The sequence below is a fragment of the Astatotilapia calliptera genome, chromosome 11, assembly GCF_964374335.1.
Source record: "Astatotilapia calliptera chromosome 11, fAstCal68.1, whole genome shotgun sequence".
NCBI classification, from domain to species: Eukaryota; Metazoa; Chordata; class Actinopteri; order Cichliformes; family Cichlidae; genus Astatotilapia; species Astatotilapia calliptera.
In genome coordinates, this window is record NC_137432.1 from 35,931,091 (window position 1) to 35,949,594 (window position 18,504).

Consider the following 18,504-nt stretch of genomic DNA (forward strand, 5'->3'; position numbering starts at 1 on the left):
CTTGGACCAGCAGTCGTTTGTCTCACACCTCAATCATGAATCGGGACATCAGTAATTTGAAACATTTCTTGGATTAGTTGCTGGTTTTAATGTGCTGACAGAAAGCAGTAATGCTTTTATAGTTCTAAAGAAACTTTGATATTGACTAAAAAAAGCACATCCTCTTTCTTTTGCCAAATCTGTAACAGCAGTAGGTGAGTGTGGCTGTGCAGCATGATCATGAGAGAGGGGGGCGGTGAAGTTGTGTATCATGATCCCGAGGGAGTGGGAGGTAAATGAGTAAAAGCGTGAGAAAGGGGAAATGAAAAAGAGGAAAACCAGGAAATGCCACGTCACAGGGAGCTATTGCCTTCAGTGGGCTAATCCCTCACAAGTGAACTCAAATCCTCATGAGAAGACCAACAAATGCAGTGAATCAGATGCAGGAGCAGCCTTAATGGTTTAAGGGCCTCAGGGAAATACCAGCATGAAGACCTCCAGTTTTAGAATAACTGAAAAATCTGAATTCTTGATAACTGGTTCATGTGCCAGTTTACAACTCTACCCAAAAAAAAATCTGTTTAACTTTCATATGTATTTGTGTAACATTTAAGTTAATATAATGTTTGTCTCCTGAATTTTTTAGAACTGGTAAAAAAAAGAAATTTCTTCCCTCATAAATATATTAATTTGTTTTAATAAATCTGTAAGTTTTATTCTAATAAATCTTATTTTTGCCAGAATCATGCTAAAATATATTTTTAGGGCAGTGCAGTTAGCATTGTTCTGTCACATGAAGATGGTCATGGGCTCAAATCCAATCTGGTGGGTCTTTCTGCGTTCTTGCTGCGTCGGAGTACTCTGGATTCCTGCCACAGTCCAAAGACTGCAGGCAGTAGGGTAAGGTTCATTAGTAATTTATTAGTGACTTGCTCATAGTTGCGTGTCATCGGCCGGTTGTGTGGCAAGCAGGAAGTGGACCTGAATGCTGGACTCTGCAAACAAACATGAACTGAAATCACAACTTTTCTGGCAGCTTTAACAAAACAGAAGGCAGAGCAGAGCTGCAGCACACTAACTGGAAAAACGAACATTGGCAGACAGAAGGGAACATAACATGAGGAGAGATCACAACAAGGGACTGAAGTAAAACTAAGGCCTTAAATACACACGAGGTAACCAGCAAACTGGAACACACCTGGGAACACAGGTAAACTGAACCTGACTAATGAGACAGAAAAAACAAAACTGAATGCTCACGAGACGGGAACTAACAGAATAAAACAGGAAGTAACACACACACATACACGTTATTAAAATCAAACATTTCAAATTTAGGATATTTTCTCATACATTGTGTGTTATCTGATACTTTTTTCTGATAAAATGGAAAGTTTGTTTTCCTCTCAGAAATTTGATTTTCTTTCTGATATATTCATGAAAAAAACTGGAGAAGACTTAGCAGACGATTCTTTTGCAGCGATCGTCTTTCCACTTTGTTAAAGCAGATTTTGAAGGAACAGTTTATTTTAGTTAGTGTGGGAGGGGATTCTGTAGCAATCACACTGTGGTTTCTTTAAGCAACAGTATAATTTAGGAGCCAGGCAGAGCATGGTGATGTGTAACCTCAACATTCAGGGAGGGGCTGGAAGAGTATAAATTGTCCCCCAGGCTTATTTATGCATCTGCAGAGAGATTAGTGACTTACCGTGGTAATTCTGTATTGAATTTCCTATCCTGTATGTTAGTTTCATTTTTAAGACCTCGAAGCTTTGACATGGAAAAATAACATATGATGTCTAATTGTCGTTTCCTTTCACAGCTCCAAACTGCAATACCTTTCAGAAGTCAGTGGAACCCAACAGGAGGCTATAATGACCAAAGTAACTATAAACCAACTACAGAACAAGTTTTTTGAGGTTTTCAGAGAATTAGTAGTAAAACTAAACGATTGAGTGAAATGCCGCAAGAAGTAATTGGATTTCCAATTTACATGGAGCTTGAAGGTGGTTTGGCTCAATTTGTAGAAGGGCAATTATTGACTTGAGGTGAATTTTCTTGCAATCAATACGCTGCCTACTTTCAGCCTGTGATTCCCCATCTATTTCCTTAAATCCAACCCGAGTTTGTATCGATCTGCTTGAGCAACAGATGGATTTTTATCAAGGAGGACAGCCAGACAGCCACCAGAGTCCCTGTTGTGCATACAGATTGTTGGTACGTGACTCAGACTGGGCAAAGTTCACTTGTGTTATGTAGTGATCCTGTAAAAACTGTACACACCAACTCAATAAAAAGAAGGCTGGGAATAGATCAGGGTTTGATTCCAACGTTTTGGTCCACTGAATGTGGTTATTGTTAATTATTAAAACTCAGATTAATCTGAGACACTACTCTCAAAGTAACAACTAAGTCTTTGTCCACATGGTTCAAGTTAAGCATATTATTACTATTGAAAATGAGCAAAGGGGAACTGGTAGCAGCTGGGTCGCTTTCATTTTCCATGAACATGAAGTGAGGAAGTACTTGTTCCTCTGTCCTTGCTCTCTCTTGACTTATTTAGACCAAAGAGATGCTTCAGTCTGTCTCTTTATGCCCGCTTCTCTGTGACCTGGAAGCATCTGGACCAGGGAGGGAAAACCCAACATTACTCAGAATGCAGACGTGAGCTCCAAAACCCACACTGGACACATTCCTGTGCAAATACAGTGTATGCTGACATTCTGGGCTGACTTCATCACAAAACCTCCCTGAAGGACATTTAGATAGAGAAATTTCAGGCATCTCTGAAATTCCAGGCTCAAGATGGTGTTTATATGTAAGTGTGTTTTAACCCAAACAAGCTGCATGCAAGGCGCAGGGAGCTGGTTGGCTGCTCAGTGCACTGCTTTGGCGAGGGGTGAAATATTTTAACAAATTTGATCTCTCAGGCACCACCATCACGTGCCATTAAAGTGATGATCCCTTTGAATTGTTGAATTAAATTATGCAGATGTCTTTGTATCACGGGTCAAATTCTCTGTTCATAAAAAACCCCAAAATAACAAAAACTCTCATTTAATTCTCCAGAATATTCTTTTTGCAATGAAGTCTCCAATAGTCTTTTCATAGAAGAACTTACTCTCTCCATCTCCGCTCGTTTTCAATGATCCAACCGCATTAAAACCCCTGAAATGTAGACACCATGGCAGACATAGCATGTCCAACATATCCAACATACCTGCTGTGAAATATATTTATATTTTCCTTTTCTATCCTCAGCTTTTTGGTGTGCTGCTACTTGCTCTGATAAGTAAATGAAAAGATCATTTTTGCATTGGACAAACAAAAGAGTTCAAACTAAAAAGGGGCACACACACTTTTTTTTATTTCCTTCTGACTTCTGATTTTTATTGTCCTCCTCTGTTTATCTTTAGTTTTATAATCTCCTTCATCATTTACCAGCACTGTAATGAGCAGTGTAATGAGGTACCTAATTCATGTTATCTAACAGTTGTTCTAACAGAAGTTTTAAAAATTAGATTTTTTTCCTTTTTGTTTATCACCTTTAGTATAAATCACCTAAAACAAAACCTCCTGCTGGGCCGTAAATTGGCACCTGCCCATTCACCTTTTCCTCCAAACAGCTACCAATGACGGTTTCCACTATATATATTTTTTCTCCTTTAGTCAGTAACCACAAGACTTCGCAGACATCTCGGTGACTGAAAACCAGCTCGGCTGATCCTACTTTTCAGTGGCTTTGGAGGACTCAATAAAGACCAGTGTTACTAGGATTAGCTGATAAAGGAACAACCACTTAGTCTGAGATGTTTTAAGTATAGAGATGTTCAGTGTTAAAGGAAACAATGCCATCAGCTGTCCAAAGGATTAGGTGATTTTGAAATAGCTTTAGATATGAAAAACCTATTCTGCATGAGATTTTTCAAGAATTATTGCAGTGAGCCGATTGGGCAATCTGCTTACAGAGTTCATGCTGGTTTTTCAAACAGCATTTTAACTTGTTGGTTGTTGCTTTTCCTGATAAATCAATCATAATGAATCATTTGCAGTTACATCTGGCATTACGATCTCCAAATGAGTCTGGCTGGCTTTGACAGCAATAAGGTCATATTATGGTCTACGTGCATTTGTGGCATTGACTGTGTCTGTCTTTATTCACACATTACGTCACATAATGTGGGATGTAGCTCAACTATAACACAGTTCATTATGAGACATTATGGACAGTTTTAAATCGCTCATCTCTGCTTTTACTACACTGAGCTCTTCAAACAGCTAAACATATCCCTTCCTGTCATTCAAATACACACAGCGCAGAGAGAAAAGTTAAAAGGTGATAATCTGGACTCGAATCAACTTTCATTCTGCTGTTTCGTCCCTCTGGCAATATCTCACAATCAAACATCCATCTCACCAGGAAACACATTTCAAAGGACCTGTCTGCCCTGCCCACCTTTATTTTCCCACGGGAGTCAGCCAATGACGGTTACTAAATCCTGTCTTTCCCACTAAACAACTTTCTATTTATGAAGCAATCCTTCGACATACTGAGCTCATACTCTTGTGTGGATTTTCGGGACATGGTAGAAAATGGCCGTAAGCACCTTCTGTCTTTTTGATGTGAGTGAAGCACGTTTATCTTGAGGCATGTATTCAACATTTTCAGAGGTTTGCTTGTAGCTCTGCCAAAATGAAGTCTGAATTTCAAATTAAAAATCGTTGGCCATCTGTCTTGTTTGTATCGAGCCTGTGTCTGCACCTCTATCTATAGTTTAATATACATAATAGAAATCTTATCTTCTGAATAAGTGCTTTCTCTTGTCTCATAATTAGAGCTATTGATATTTTGAAACACTCAACCCTTCCCAGAAAATGCTGTGCATCTTCTGCCATGAGATGAACCAATGGGGGCTTTTCCTGTGAGCTGAAGAGACATCTTGTGGCGAGGAGAAAACACTTGTCATTGACCAAGGTCAAAATGATAAAACATGGCCATGCTTCCTTGAAAAAGACAGCCGTTTATCATTTTAGCTTCCAGACATAAACAAACTCTGTGATTGGATAAGTCAAGGTAAGACAAAATGGTCATGAGCTTTGTTTAACATGCCATTAATGCATAATATACAATCTACACAAGCTTTTTACTTGTGTTTTGCTGATTCAAATATTATTCAGCAGCAGGCAATGAAGCGCAATAAGCCCAAGTTTGTACTTTCATTAAAAACAAAGGAAGGCACAACTTTCAAAGGACTTCTCATTACACAAAATCAGGAATGAGACTCCTAAGTCAGCTTTCCTAACATGCAGTGTAAAGAGATGAAACGGCCTCTTTCCCCTCAGCTGGCTGTCATTATCGCAAATATTTCAGCCATGTTTCCACCTGGCAAGCCTGAAACCACAAACAACAAAGGCCAAACTTTTCTACAAATTCAACACTTTCTATTGATGCTGGAGCCAGACTACCTTTAATAGGCCGTGTTGTTTGTTCACTTGAAAGTAAATGTCAGGACACAGTGCATGTGTGTGTGTGTTTGCTGATCATTTTCTTTGCCGGCTTAAAGAAAAGAAAAAGCAGCATCCGAGGTCTTCCAGCTGAGCGACGTCACGCTCAGGCATCTGCAGCGAATGTTTACCAGCATCAGTCTGTACCACCCATCACACCACATACTGTTGAGTCCCTGCGAAACCCACTCTCTGGTTTCCGATGGTCACAATTAGTTCAAGTGTGAGATGTGACAGAAGGACGACACAGGAACAAGGAAGCCCAGCTGACCAGCTTCAGTTTGTCACACATTGCAGTTTCTCCTCTTCCTCCTGCCTCTTTATCGTGCCTAAAGTGGCACAGATGACTGCTTTAGAAAGCACAAAGGCTCAGAGTGAACTCTGAATGTCAGAAACACAGACCGCCTGTCTGTAGTCTGCGCTGTGACGGACTGATTCTGAAAGTGCTGCCCCTGCAGGGCAAATGTCATCCCGATTTGTAAAGCTTGACTCCACAGAGCTGTAACTTTCTATTGCTAATAATCAGATTTAAAGTAAAGTAGGTCAACATTTATAAGATCACCTAGGAGTCTAGCTAACTTGCTCTGGATCCCAACTCGCTGGGAGAACAGAGAGCTCACTTTGGTTCTCAAGCATGCAGCGTCTCACACAAGTTGGGGGAGCCGGTGCAGTGGCCATGGCAACCTTGTTCGAGCCACAACAAGAGGGGTTTTGTGCTGGTGGGCCACGTAGTTGAGCCCTACTGTGACTGGCCTCCTTTTTAGTCTCTTTCACACTGCCTTTGTCTATCTTTGTCTCTCTTTCTCTTGCATTCATACTCACGCACACAAACCAGTATTTTTATTTTTTTATCTGTTCCCAGGGTGCTTGGTGTCCCTGCATAGGGGAGTGTTTACAGGATGTTATCTGTGTCAGCGCTGGTCTCTCATCCCTCTGAGTGGGTTATTTTATGGAATGCTGGAACAGGATAGAGGAGTTGCAAAGGGGGAGTGACAAGAGCCTAGACAGAGAGAGAGAGAGAGGGAGAGAGAGAGAGAGAGAGAGAGAGAGAGAGAGAGAGAGAGAGAGACTATATATATATCCTAAGGAGGCTGGTGCTCACAGGCACAGCTGGACTACTGGATAACTGGACTGCAGCCCATTGGACATTTAACTAAAAAGGTGAGTTTTTTCATTCTTTTCTAATTATTTGTTGAGAATCTTCATCATTTATCATTATTTTAAAGAAAGAAAGGAAGGAAGAAAGAGAAACTCATTGCCTATATCCATATAAACATTTACATTTTTCATTTCATGCTCTCAACATTAAATGAAATTTTTAACTGGAATGCCACAGGTAGAGTGAGTCTTTCAGAGGATGTGGGCACTTGAAAAACCACATCCTAAGTGCGACAGAGCCGTTAAGTCTCCGTCGCACTTAGAGGAAAAACCGGAGTTTGATCAAGTGCCTGTGTGGGACTCGCCTTTTTCTCCTCTCTTTCTCTCACCAAAATATGTTTGATGTCAAAGAAGACTTTTTGGTTTAACAAGGGAGGTTATTACCAAGTAATTACCAAGATGTTCAGTAAATACTTACTCCCTGTTTTTGTTTTCCTTCATTAGAATGGAATCTAAATCTGTTATTTAATTCCAAATTAAAATTTTGAAAAGTTAATTTTTGTTGCTTGTCATTTGATTCTCATAGAAATGCACAAAAAAATCTGTTGGTATGTTACCAAATGAAGTAAATCTAATTAGCACAGTGATAGGAAAGGCTGTAAAATGACACCACTGATCTCATCACTGCAGCAGTCACTGTGAGCTGATAAACTGTTGTTACATATAAACTTGTATTTTTGTGGTTTTTTACACAAAAGTAAATCCTCACAAATATTACATCTGGGTGCATTCAATTAAACTGAGGCTGTAATGAGGACGGAAATGTGGTTGTATTACTGAACAAGTGCACTGGTGGGGGATTTTCTTCTCTCAGTCTTGGGTGTGCCTTTTTCTGAGCTCCAGGGAACTAGAAATTAGTTAGCTCATCTCTTTTGGGTATTTTACATAGAAAAATATAGAATCATCATCGAAGTAAATCCCCTTTTTTACCCATGTTGTGAACATCTGTGTTTGCTTTGGTTCTTGGCTATTGTTAGAGAAGTAAAAATGACATCCCAAAAGGCCAGCACTGCAGTGTTGCACAATATGTCCACGTCATAATTCATGAGTACACATACCATATTTGACATCTGTTCTGTTTTACCATCCATGACTCGTTTGTGTACTTAATTTTTTTTTTTTTTTTTGGACCTATGTCAATGCCACCAGGACTTAAAAACGAGTCCCTGTCATTAACTCGTGCTCTGAGGGCGCGGCCTGAAACTGGATGCCTACATGTGCTGACATGACCTGCTGTTTGCTTTTATTGTAGAGTTTATTTGTCAGGAACATGTTCTTAGAGAACCTATTCCTGAGACTGCAAACACTCTCCTACACAGGAGCACCATGCATGCTGAGAAAGGATTGAAAAAGACAGAGAGAGACTTTATGTTACTTATATTTGCTAAAATAAAGAAAAAGCTGAGCCATATTTTATCTGAAATGCTAAAAAGTCTCAAATCAATGAACTTCACAAGGGTTTCGTGTTTCTTCTCCTTTCAGGCACCAGCAAAGCCTTTGGAAATCCTTTTAGATTAGTTACTGTGAAACATATAGTTCAAAGATGAACAGTGTGGCAGACTGGCTCGTGAACAACAGGGACAAGATAGAGAAAGGTGTGGAGATCATGGGGCAAGCCTCTGAGGTGCTAGCTGCCACTGTGGGCCAGTTACACCCCGTCTTGGAGGCCGTGTTTGTGGCCTCAGCCGAGCTGCTCAGCAACCCGGACAGCAAAGAGGCTCGCTACTTAACTCAACAATTCGAGATGGTGAACCAGAAACTTGAAGGAATCCAAGATGAGATTGATAAACTTGCCCTGGAGCTGCAGAGGACGTCGATGAACAAGCAAAACTTTGATCGAGAGGCACAGATGATCAGCCAGTATGAGAAGTTTCAGGTCTTTGTCAACGCCAAGCCAAAGTTCAAGGAGAAAAAGATGGAGAAATTCATCAGCCATTATGAGAGCACCGATATGGATTTAAACTTGGATGCCCTCTACAATTCTGTCACTGGGGAGAACACCTCAGGAGACCCTATGCTGGAAACTGTAGTTAATACAGAGCAGAGAAGCAGAAGAGCAGTGGAGGACTTCTGTGCTCGACTGAAGAAGCTTTTTGTGGTTGGCATTATCGCTGTCATGGGTTATGCTGCCCTCAAGGAAGGAGGAGTTGGGGAGGAGATGGTGAAGAAGTGGCAAGGACGAATGGAAGAAGTGGAAAAGCGAATGAAAGCAGCTGTGGATGACTGTACAGAGAACTTTGCCACACAAGCCAAGGTGGACATAGAGCATCTAGTTCAGGAGAACCCGGGCACTGCCGACCAGAACTTCACCAACACCATCTTGGATGCTCTTGCTAAGAAATACGACTGGGTGAACTGGTCCATCAGGGCCTTTAATGACCGGGAGCGCATTTTCTTTTTTAACTGGCTAGCTGGAAAGAAGTACCATGGAAGTGGGGGAGCCAACTGGTTTGACCTTTTGACCAAGAACAAGATCAAGATTGTGGTCTCTTTCTGTGTCAACCCCAAGCCTATTAACAAGAGTCAGATCCAGGAGAAGATTGAGCAGGAGAAGTTGAAGGGGAACATGATGGCAGTTGCTCTGTCTTTGAACAAAAGCTTCCCCAACTGCCTGGTCCATGCTGTCAGCCATTACAAGGCAGTGGTGCAGTCCACCAACTTCCAAGAGGATTGTTACTACTTTGGAAAACACAAACGAGCGTACTTGTGCATTCATCCTGAGTAGGCCAATGAAAAATGTAATGTGTACCTTCTTATTGATGAATTTATGAATGTCTTTATCAGAGACTTGAAAATATCTCCATTCAATATAGAAATGTATTCCTAAATCTTGCCTCTGTTGATGTGTAATCAGCTCTGTCTGGGTTTTGCTATGTGACCCATTGTCTAATGCAACAATTTATATTCTTATATGTGTAGCTTTGAGGTGAGAAAATTCAGAGCCAGATGTGTCCATGCCAGCTTTGTCTTAGCATTAGGGTCGTGAATCTGTTCCCACTGAATATTAGCCTGCTAAGGGTGGATGACTGAGAAATATGTGTTTGTGAGCTTTCAGAGATTTTAAGATTATATGTGAAAATCTACCCTTGGAAAAATGCTGGCTTTGGATGTTCTGAAGATGACATTCGTGACTATCAAAACTGGGTTTGGATGGGATTATTAGTCAGCGACTTGGTTCTGAATAAAAAAAATATTAAAGAGGTGTTCAACAATTAAAAGAATAGTTCTACATTTGGGGGAAATGTGTATATTTGCTTGCTTAGCCTTCGATTTCTATATTAAAAATCGAAAGAGAAATCCGTCCATTCATTTTCTTCTGCTTGTCCCTTGGGCCTACCTCAGCTGTCACAGGTGAGGGCCAAGGTAACATGGATCACCGCTATATCAGACAGAGATATATTCATGCTGAGAACCACTTAGAGTCACAATTATGTGTACTGTGGAAGGAAGCCAAAGCACTCATGAAGGCTTTAAGAATGATTTAAGTTCACATTAGAGCAGTAGAGCTCGTCTAATCTCAACAAAACAATCAAACAAACAAAAAATAACCACTTAAAAAAATTCAGGTGCCCTGTTATAAAAAGATAAGATAACCTTTGTTAGTCATACAGGTGGAATTTTTTTTGTTTTGTGTGTGCACAAATGACTAATACTGTGGTAGATAGTGCCATTAATATTACCCACTCTCCAAATAAAAGCTTATTTAAAAAAAAATCAAATATTTTGCTGTGTTTGGTGCTGTGTGGGAAACCTTTCACATACGATTAATGTTTTACTTTCATCCTTAATAAACTAAAATTACGGATATTTTGTCATCCTTTGTTATCGTCGTTACTCTCTTATTTAAAGGGTCGTGTTGCGTTCAAACGAACTCAGTCAGATTAGCTCTTTAACGGTTATAATGCTGTAATAACATGCCTTTGTTTATTAGATGGGTGGAGGCCGATCTGTATACAATATCAACAACAGACTATTATGCTCACAACTGATTTTCCCTCCACCACCCAGGATTTTTTCTTTTTTCTTGTACTTCTTCTGGGTTTGACTGGGTGTGTCTGCTCTCTGTAACATGAGAGCCACATGACCAATAGGAAGGCAAACAGTCTGGAAGTTAGAGTTCTTCCGCAAACTTTATGAGGTGAGTCCGTTTCTCTTGAAAATGTTTCATAGTGGACAGGCACATTTTAACTGCGTGTGAGCAGAGACATTATAAGGGTCCTGTGGCGGTAGTGTTAGTGCTGATGAGTGGAGGATCGATTCAGCTTAATCGACTTCATGCCACTCTCGTTACATAACCGAGCTGTTTTTTTTTAAACCCGCTTTTTGTTCACTGCTGTTAAAAGTCCTCGTATATTTTGTTAACGCGGGTTGTTTTAATAAAGCGGAGTGGGTGATTAGACGAATCTGCAAAATTTAATGCAGTTCAGGCAAAACTTTTATGGGCGTTGGTTGCCAGATCTGGTGCCACCGCTTTACTTTTTCCAGGAAGTGCTTGTTTTTTTAATCCACTGACGCGGCTGCGCTGTAACGCAAACCTAATCTGTGGTGTGAAGCTGCTGTGTTTGTTTGTTTCTCTGCCCATCAGATGTAAAACGATACAATTACAACCCTCGCGCGCGGACTGATCGATACTTCATCCATTAAGAGAGCGCATTTAACAGAGCGTTAAGTTTTTTCCCTGCTCAGTGGTCAGACTGAGTGGTCAGCTGTCAGATGGAGGGTTTGTTCTACTGTCCAGATGAAGCTGGCACTAAAGTCAGTGCAGATAGCGCATGCGCGTTGTGCGTTTCTTGCCACTGCACAGATCCTCATATAAATTTGCCATTGGCATATCACAGTGTTTAAATTCTGCACAGTAATAATAGATGAGAAGAAAACCGTCACCCTGGCTGATATTTTTATTATATTGCTCTTTGAGACCGTATCAACGCATAAGCAGCATATTATTGGTCAGTTCAGTCCTGAGCTGACAGAGCCAAAGCTTACGCCTCTCCAGTGGGTCACACACAACTGAAAGGTCATCATAGTATTAATGTAATACAAAAAAGATAAAGACACTTTTATAATGTTTGCTGATTTGTAGAATATACTGTATTTACCCTCCTCTTTGGTCTTTGAGTACTTAAAAAGGAAAATTCATGTTTGTATAACTGTGAACAACTTAAAGATACCTGAAATGTAACTAAATAACCCAAAAATCACAGAAATCATTTTGCATTTTCTTTAGATTTTTAGTGTAAACGCTTGATCTGAAAAGCCCTGGAGTTAGAAAATATACTGGTCAAATAGGAGCAGCAGAAGAATGACTAAAACAGCATCTAAATGGCAGTACACAGACTGCGGTGTGCATCTCTGTTATGTGAGCCGCAGCAGCTCTTTGTCTATGAAAATGTGATTTCTTTAAGCACTTTTATGTTTGAAGCATCTGCGTGGAGGTGTTTCATGCACTCAGACTGCAGTTACAAAACCCACGAGACCCCGAGAAGTAGCGAAACCGAGAGATAACATCAGTGGAAACATTTTTTATGCTTAAATCAAATGAGATGCAGTAACTGGAAATGCTCTAAACCCCTGCTGGAATCTCCTACTTTGCTGTTTTTCTTAATTTTTAGAACAAAATTGCACAAATATAACATCCTACATATGTTATATTTGAGAAACAGCCAAGTGAACAGCCTTCCCGTTTCCTCTTTGCTTTCTGGGTTGCTGAACATATCATATCCTTTATATCACTTTTTTTGTTGAAGAGGTTTGTGTTTGTTTATTCACAGGTGTGACACTTTGAGGATAGAGTTCTTGTGGAGAGTTAGATGAAATTAATCATATTTCTCCATAAATATGAAGCAACTGATTAGCTTAGTTTGTCATAAAGACTGGTAAACAACATGTCTGGCCCTTTCCCAAAGAATTCTTGGCCGGGAGCAGTGACTTTGACTCCAGGCCAAAATGTAGCCAATAAAACATAGCTAAACCCCAAATTCTTTTGCGTTTAAGTTTTTGTATAAATTAATCAAACAAGATGAACATTTACTGGGCACTTTATTAAGTACAAGTGTAAAAATCTAATGCAATCCAGTGCAACAGCTTTCCCCTCAAATAAAGATTGAATGTGTTCAGTATTTGCTGACATTGTCAAAAAGGCAATATGTCTTTTTTTATATATTACTTAGGTTATAGTCAGAGATGATTACATCTAAGTTTCTTTCATTTCCACCACCCATTGTGCTGGTTATAACGTTGTTTTATTGTGAGAGGATAGCTTCTTATCTGCATCCTGCCAAGAAAAACGTAGGTGTGTTTTCAAAAAAGGCCAAACTATTCCTTTAATCTGTGTTCAGATTTGCTAAATTCTGATCACCTGTCTAGACATCCTTCGTGCTGGTGTCTGATAGCTGCAGAGGTGTGAGATGCATCAGCCTGAGAAATGGTGCTATCTACTGCAGTTTAGCCACATAACCCCCCCTGGGACAGACTTGACCTCAGCAGAAAGATAAATGAGCCTACAGATTATTTTCCATTGTCTTGTTGCCGTGGTAACTTGCTGAGTTTCACTGGAAAACGCACCCTCGCCCAGCAAGTTTAACCTCTTTACACTTAATCACTTCCCACGCCTGCTGCTCTGATATCGACTGAGGAGAAACAGCACTGCTGCTTCTCACTCAGCTCCAAATGAAACACACCATGTGAACAAGACCAGAAAGCTGAACTGAAGAGTGTGACGGCAGATTCTTTACCGAGAGCTGCAAAATAAACAGTCACAGTGGACTGTTTTTTTTCCACACAAATGAAAGTTTCTCCCAAAATTGCACATTTCCAGATTTGCACCAAGGACATGTCTGAACATGCCCAGGAAATCAGTTAGTGTTGCTCATGCTGTGAGTCCTGGAATTTGGAAATGTTCAGACTAAGACTTTCCAAGTTCAACAGGGATCCGGTTTTTAGGCTGAAATGAAGGGAAAACTTTTTCCCCCTGCATATCAATAAATGCACAGCATGCTTTAATTTGTGGAAGGGTTATTGCCATCTTGAATTTAACCCTTGATTTTACTTGCTTGATTAGCTTTAGGAAAAGTTCACTGCTTCGACAACGTTAGTCCTGCATGTAGAAAAGTGAAGCCCATCCAATATATGAGACTAAAGGATTCTTTACAAGCCCTCATATGTCTGTCATGACCTGTTTCACTTCTATAAACCCAGAGCATCGAGCACACACACCTTATGTGTGTCGGTTAGCAGCTTTGGTGCTATGGCCATTTTTAACGCTTTGGAAATGACAGACTTTCACTACTCAAAGTGAAGCTTTCAGAAATATCACACCGTCTTCCTTTCGTTCAGCTTTTATGGGAACTGATCTGTTGCCAGAAGCTCATGAACTGTCCTGACTTCACGTGTTACACTTTTAGAGACTTCCTGATAATTTTGGCCTTGAGTTTTCAGTTTTTCCAGACATGTTTTCAGTCTTTATGTTAAGCTAAGTTGCTGGCTACAGCTTCAGTATAATGTTGAATCTATTTTATAATTTAACCCTTTGCAAAAAAGGCAACAAAATAATGGATTTCAAACTCTTTCGGCATTTAATTTTACTTTTAACTTGGAAAACAGCCCATTGAACAGTGTGACTTAAAGAGGAGATAGTTGCATTTAACAGTCCAAGTACATAATTTAGTTCCACATGCTTTTATTCTCTGCAAGTTTGCCATGGTAAGCATGTGAGCTCTGTGTTTCTCCGTTAGGCTTGGCTTGGCGTGGCTTGAAACCAGTCAGTGCTCCTCCATGTTGTCTTTGCATAATAGTCACTCTGTTGAGGAATAGCTGTTTAAGTTGAATGTAAATGTAAATGTTGAGCAGGTACATTTTACCTCCCAGCGGTTAACATATGAATAACATGCAGCAGTTCAGCCCATACCAGTCCTCCGTCATTACTGAACTCTCTTGGCATTGTTGAGTCATTGCTCATTGGGTGTGACTAGCAGCCAGCACTGAAGCTCACTTGGCTGTTTCTCTCTTTCCTTATCAGTGTTTGCTGCGTAGTAAGAAGCACAAGGCCTACAGTCTACAGTCCAACAACACTGGAACAGAGCTGTAAGTAGAGTTAGAAGACCAAAAACCGACCCCTCAATCTCTGTTTTACTTTGACTGTTGTTAATATTACAAGAGGATCAGTTCTGACTGTTTCTAAGAATGTGATTGTTTTTCTTCGGTCTGAGACAGACGTCAGCAAAGATGGCAAATCCACTACAGAAGCTTGTGTCTGAGAAAAAGGACATGGTGGAGACAGTGATGGAAGTGTTTGAGCAAGGAGCTGAAGTGGTGGCCAGCATCGCCGGTGACCTCTTCCCCGTCTTCTCCATCGCAGCCCCGATTGTCAGGCTGGCTCTGGACAACGTGGAGAGCAAAGAGGCCGCATTCATGAAGGAGCAGTTTCAGAAGGTCAGAGATCGGCTGGATGTAGTGTCTGAGGAGCTTCAGCGGATCAACGAGGAGATCAAGAAGAGCGGAGTGGATTCTACGTACTTCCCCGTTGAGGAAAACATTACTAATCAGTTCAGGAAGTACATGGACATCCTCAACGCCAAACCTAAGTTCCGGGAAGTGAAGAAGAAGCTCTTCCTGGAGCATTTCGCCAAGACCGGAGGCGACAAAAATATTAACACCCTATACAACGTTGTGATGGGAGAAAGTTTCTCTGGGGAACCTTTGCTCGAGATCATCCTTAACTATGAGGAGAAAAATCGCCGGGTGATGGAAGACTTTTGCGCCCGTCTGAAGAAGCTCTTCTGCATTGCGCTCATTGCACTGCTGGGCCACGCTGCTCTGAAAGGATATGACGAGGAGGACGATCTTCTGAAAGAGTGGGGTGAGAAGATGAAGGCTGTCCAGGGTAAAATGAACGCTGTCATTGAAGACTGCATCGTCAGCTTCCCTAAACAAGCTGAAGAAGACTCCCGACGACTGGTGAGAGATCAGCAAGATTTAACCAACCAACAGCTAGCTGATGCTATGGTAGAGAAGCTAAAGAAGAAGTATGACTGGGTGGGCTGGTCTGTGCGTATATTTAAATCTCCTTCAGGCCTGTTTGTCAACAAGAGGGATTTCCAATGCGCAACGGGAAAGAACCGCTTCCAAGTGCCTTCATCGGATGAGAAACTGAACGTATGGGTGTCCTACAGCTCCTCGCCTGAGCCTGTGGACAAGAGCCACATCCAACAGCTGATCCAGTCTCAGAAGAAACTCACAGTGGTTGGGGTCGCTGAGTTCCTGTTCGAGAAGTTACCCGGCGACTGTGTGGTTCACACAATCAAATCCACCAAAGACCTGGCCTGCTCGTGGAGCTTCGAAGATGAACTTCACTACTGGGAGGAGCACAAAAACTTCTACGTCTGTGTTCACTCAGCTTGATGTTTTAGACACTGAACAAAACTCCAAAAGTCGCTCATTCTGTGTTTGTGTTTGTTTGTGTACCACATCATCATTTCTGCACAGATAATTGGTGCACCTTCATCTTTAACCTTCATCTTGGTTGCTCCTCTGGGCAGTTATTTTGAAGCCCTTATCTAAATGAATGGGTACAAAGCCAGATTATTTACTTCAGTGGTCATTAGAAGATAAAAAGACGTTTCTTTCAAAAGAACGGTTAAAGTGATTTGTTCTCAGCAGTTATGCTTCTACTAATGAAAAGTTTGATAATGTTACAACTCATTTAATTGCTCAGTCTGGAGTGACGACACAATCAGTCGCTGTTCATCTCACCAGCACACGGAACAGACATTTTGCATATATAAAAGGAGAAGACATGTTTAAACAGTTACAGTGGTCATGAATATGGCTAATATGTTTCCCAGGTGTTGATTAGGGTCAAAACATCTGCAGTCTTTGCCATTAAGGAATTTCATAGACTTTCATAGATTTGTATTCACGATTCTTGTAGTACCAGTGTCTGATATTATACAGTATATGCCTTCCCAAACTGCACTTCCACAATCATTTTTTTATGCTGAAATGTTCTTTTTTCTGACATTTATCCACAAGAAGTTCACATAAACTAGACTGGAGAAAAGGCACAAAGAATTGTGAAAACAAAAATACAGAGAAATGAAACAGCAAACATGGTGGTTGATCCACGGCTGAAATGTAGTGGAGCGTGATGTTCCACAGTTCAGGTTCATGATTGTGCTTAAATTGTGTTGTGGGAGGCATATTTTTTTGTTATCTAGTAAAGCTATAGGTAAGTGTGCCATTTTCCTTTTTTTCCTGCTAACTCCAAGCATAACGATAATAAGTGTGGTATATGTGTCACCTAAAAAAGCTAAAAAGTTTTTTAAACATTATTTTGGGACAAAATTCCCAAACTCAGGAAGCATTTTCTTGCTTTCCCTTGACCACAGAAATGAATCCTGAGGCTGTCATCCTGTTCAGAGAGAAAGGTTTCAAAATAGCCCAAATGTGCCTGAAGGCGTTGCTAAGGTGGCTGCAGAGTAGTAAGACTTTTTCCAGCGTTGACCAAACACAACTGAGCTTTGTTTCTTTCTCAAGACAGATACAAGTGCTCACCTCTTGGCTTACTTTGCATTAGTGTAAATTGTATCATTTTTTATGAAAGTTGTGGGTTTGAAAATTTTTACAGAAACTTTGCCAGGAGCTAATCAGCTAATATTTTCCACTGTTATGAAATTTGGGAGGACGTGGGACTTTGTTGTTATGGTTCATCTGTCACAGAGAGATTGTGCTGGTGCTGATAAGTGCTGACGTCGCCCTGTTGAGGACATCTACACCAAAGCATTTGAGAGAAAATGATTCCAGGCAGAGAGACTGAAATGGAAACTATTCTTGTTCTCAGTTGGTGAAATAATACGGTAATAAATGTCTTCACTTGAAGCTGTACAGCACACAGCACAAGAGCTCACAAAAGAAAAGGGCTCCGTTTTTATCCACACACCCTGTTACTGACATGCTGAGGTGCTGTTTTGTTTACAGACAGGTGCCTAAAATATTCTTGTGTCACAATTTTGCCTGTGAGGTTGTGCAACATAAACTGGAAGTTTGAACGTACTCAAAACCCGACCTTCACTTTGTTGAGGGTATAAACAGTTTTGTTTTTTTTTTTTGTGAGATCAATCTTGGGTTTGGGATATGAAATTAATAGATTTTTATTTAGATTTTAATACATAAATTGTATAATCTGACCACTATATGGACTCTACTTTATAAGGACAGTAGCAGCTGCTCATAGTTTTCCACACCACTATAACCAATCTGTGTTTCTTCTGTTTCTTTATTATTTTATGTTATTATATAAGTCTAATAAATTCTACTAATTATCAATAAAATTGTATGCAACACCGATTTGAATATAAAAATGATTGACAGAAAATTCTTATGTTGCACATCTGTGTCATATTATTTCCATACAGTGTTTTGAGGAAATTAGTGTCTCAGATCAAATTTTATGCACAAAAAGCACTGAATGTAATAAAGCTTCCAAGTAAACATAATCATGCATCTTTTCTTTGTTTATCTGAATTAATTTCTTGCAGTTGCAGTTTGCGTGTTCGTTATAAGATCCAAACTGTTTCTAACTGGAAAATGTTTTAATCTGGGATCGTTTTGGCTAATTAGTGTTAAGTTCTACAAAATAATTCAAGACCTGATTTACTACTAAAACAAAAAACATTATTTATTGACTCCAATGTTGTCAAGACATTTATTCATCAGAATATGTGTCTGTTACTCAAATTTTCTATATTTTTATTGAATACTTTGCTGATTCTTGAGGGTGAAATCTCACTCAAAATCTCAATTAAAAAGTCAGCATCAGCAGCAGAGTGGCTCCAGCTGACACTGGTACTTCAGCGGTCATTCGTA

The 18,504-nt window shown here is 40.2% G+C and overlaps 2 protein-coding genes across 2 annotated transcripts; both read left to right on the top strand.

Annotated features, from left to right (window-relative positions):
• Positions 1 to 6,488: 6,488 nt before the first annotated feature.
• On the top strand, positions 6,489 to 10,449 carry rpz5 (rapunzel 5). The gene is made up of 2 exons (XM_026184693.2): positions 6,489 to 6,645; positions 8,125 to 10,449. Exon 2 carries the CDS (start codon positions 8,186 to 8,188, stop codon positions 9,365 to 9,367), a length of 1,182 nt encoding a protein of 393 aa, XP_026040478.1. The 5' UTR covers positions 6,489 to 6,645; positions 8,125 to 8,185; the 3' UTR covers positions 9,368 to 10,449.
• Positions 10,450 to 10,617: 168 nt separating this feature from the next.
• On the top strand, positions 10,618 to 18,134 carry rpz4 (rapunzel 4). Its single transcript, XM_026184694.2, has 3 exons — positions 10,618 to 10,780; positions 14,660 to 14,724; positions 14,854 to 18,134. Exon 3 carries the CDS (start codon positions 14,866 to 14,868, stop codon positions 16,039 to 16,041), a length of 1,176 nt encoding a protein of 391 aa, XP_026040479.2. The 5' UTR covers positions 10,618 to 10,780; positions 14,660 to 14,724; positions 14,854 to 14,865; the 3' UTR covers positions 16,042 to 18,134.
• Positions 18,135 to 18,504: the final 370 nt, after the last annotated feature.

What these genes read in the sequence shown, in the direction of transcription:
- rpz5 (XM_026184693.2), top strand. Translation starts at nt 8,186, where the DNA reads ATGAACAGTGTGGCAGACTGGCTCGTGAACAACAGGGACAAGATAGAG.
- rpz4 (XM_026184694.2), top strand. Translation starts at nt 14,866, where the DNA reads ATGGCAAATCCACTACAGAAGCTTGTGTCTGAGAAAAAGGACATGGTG.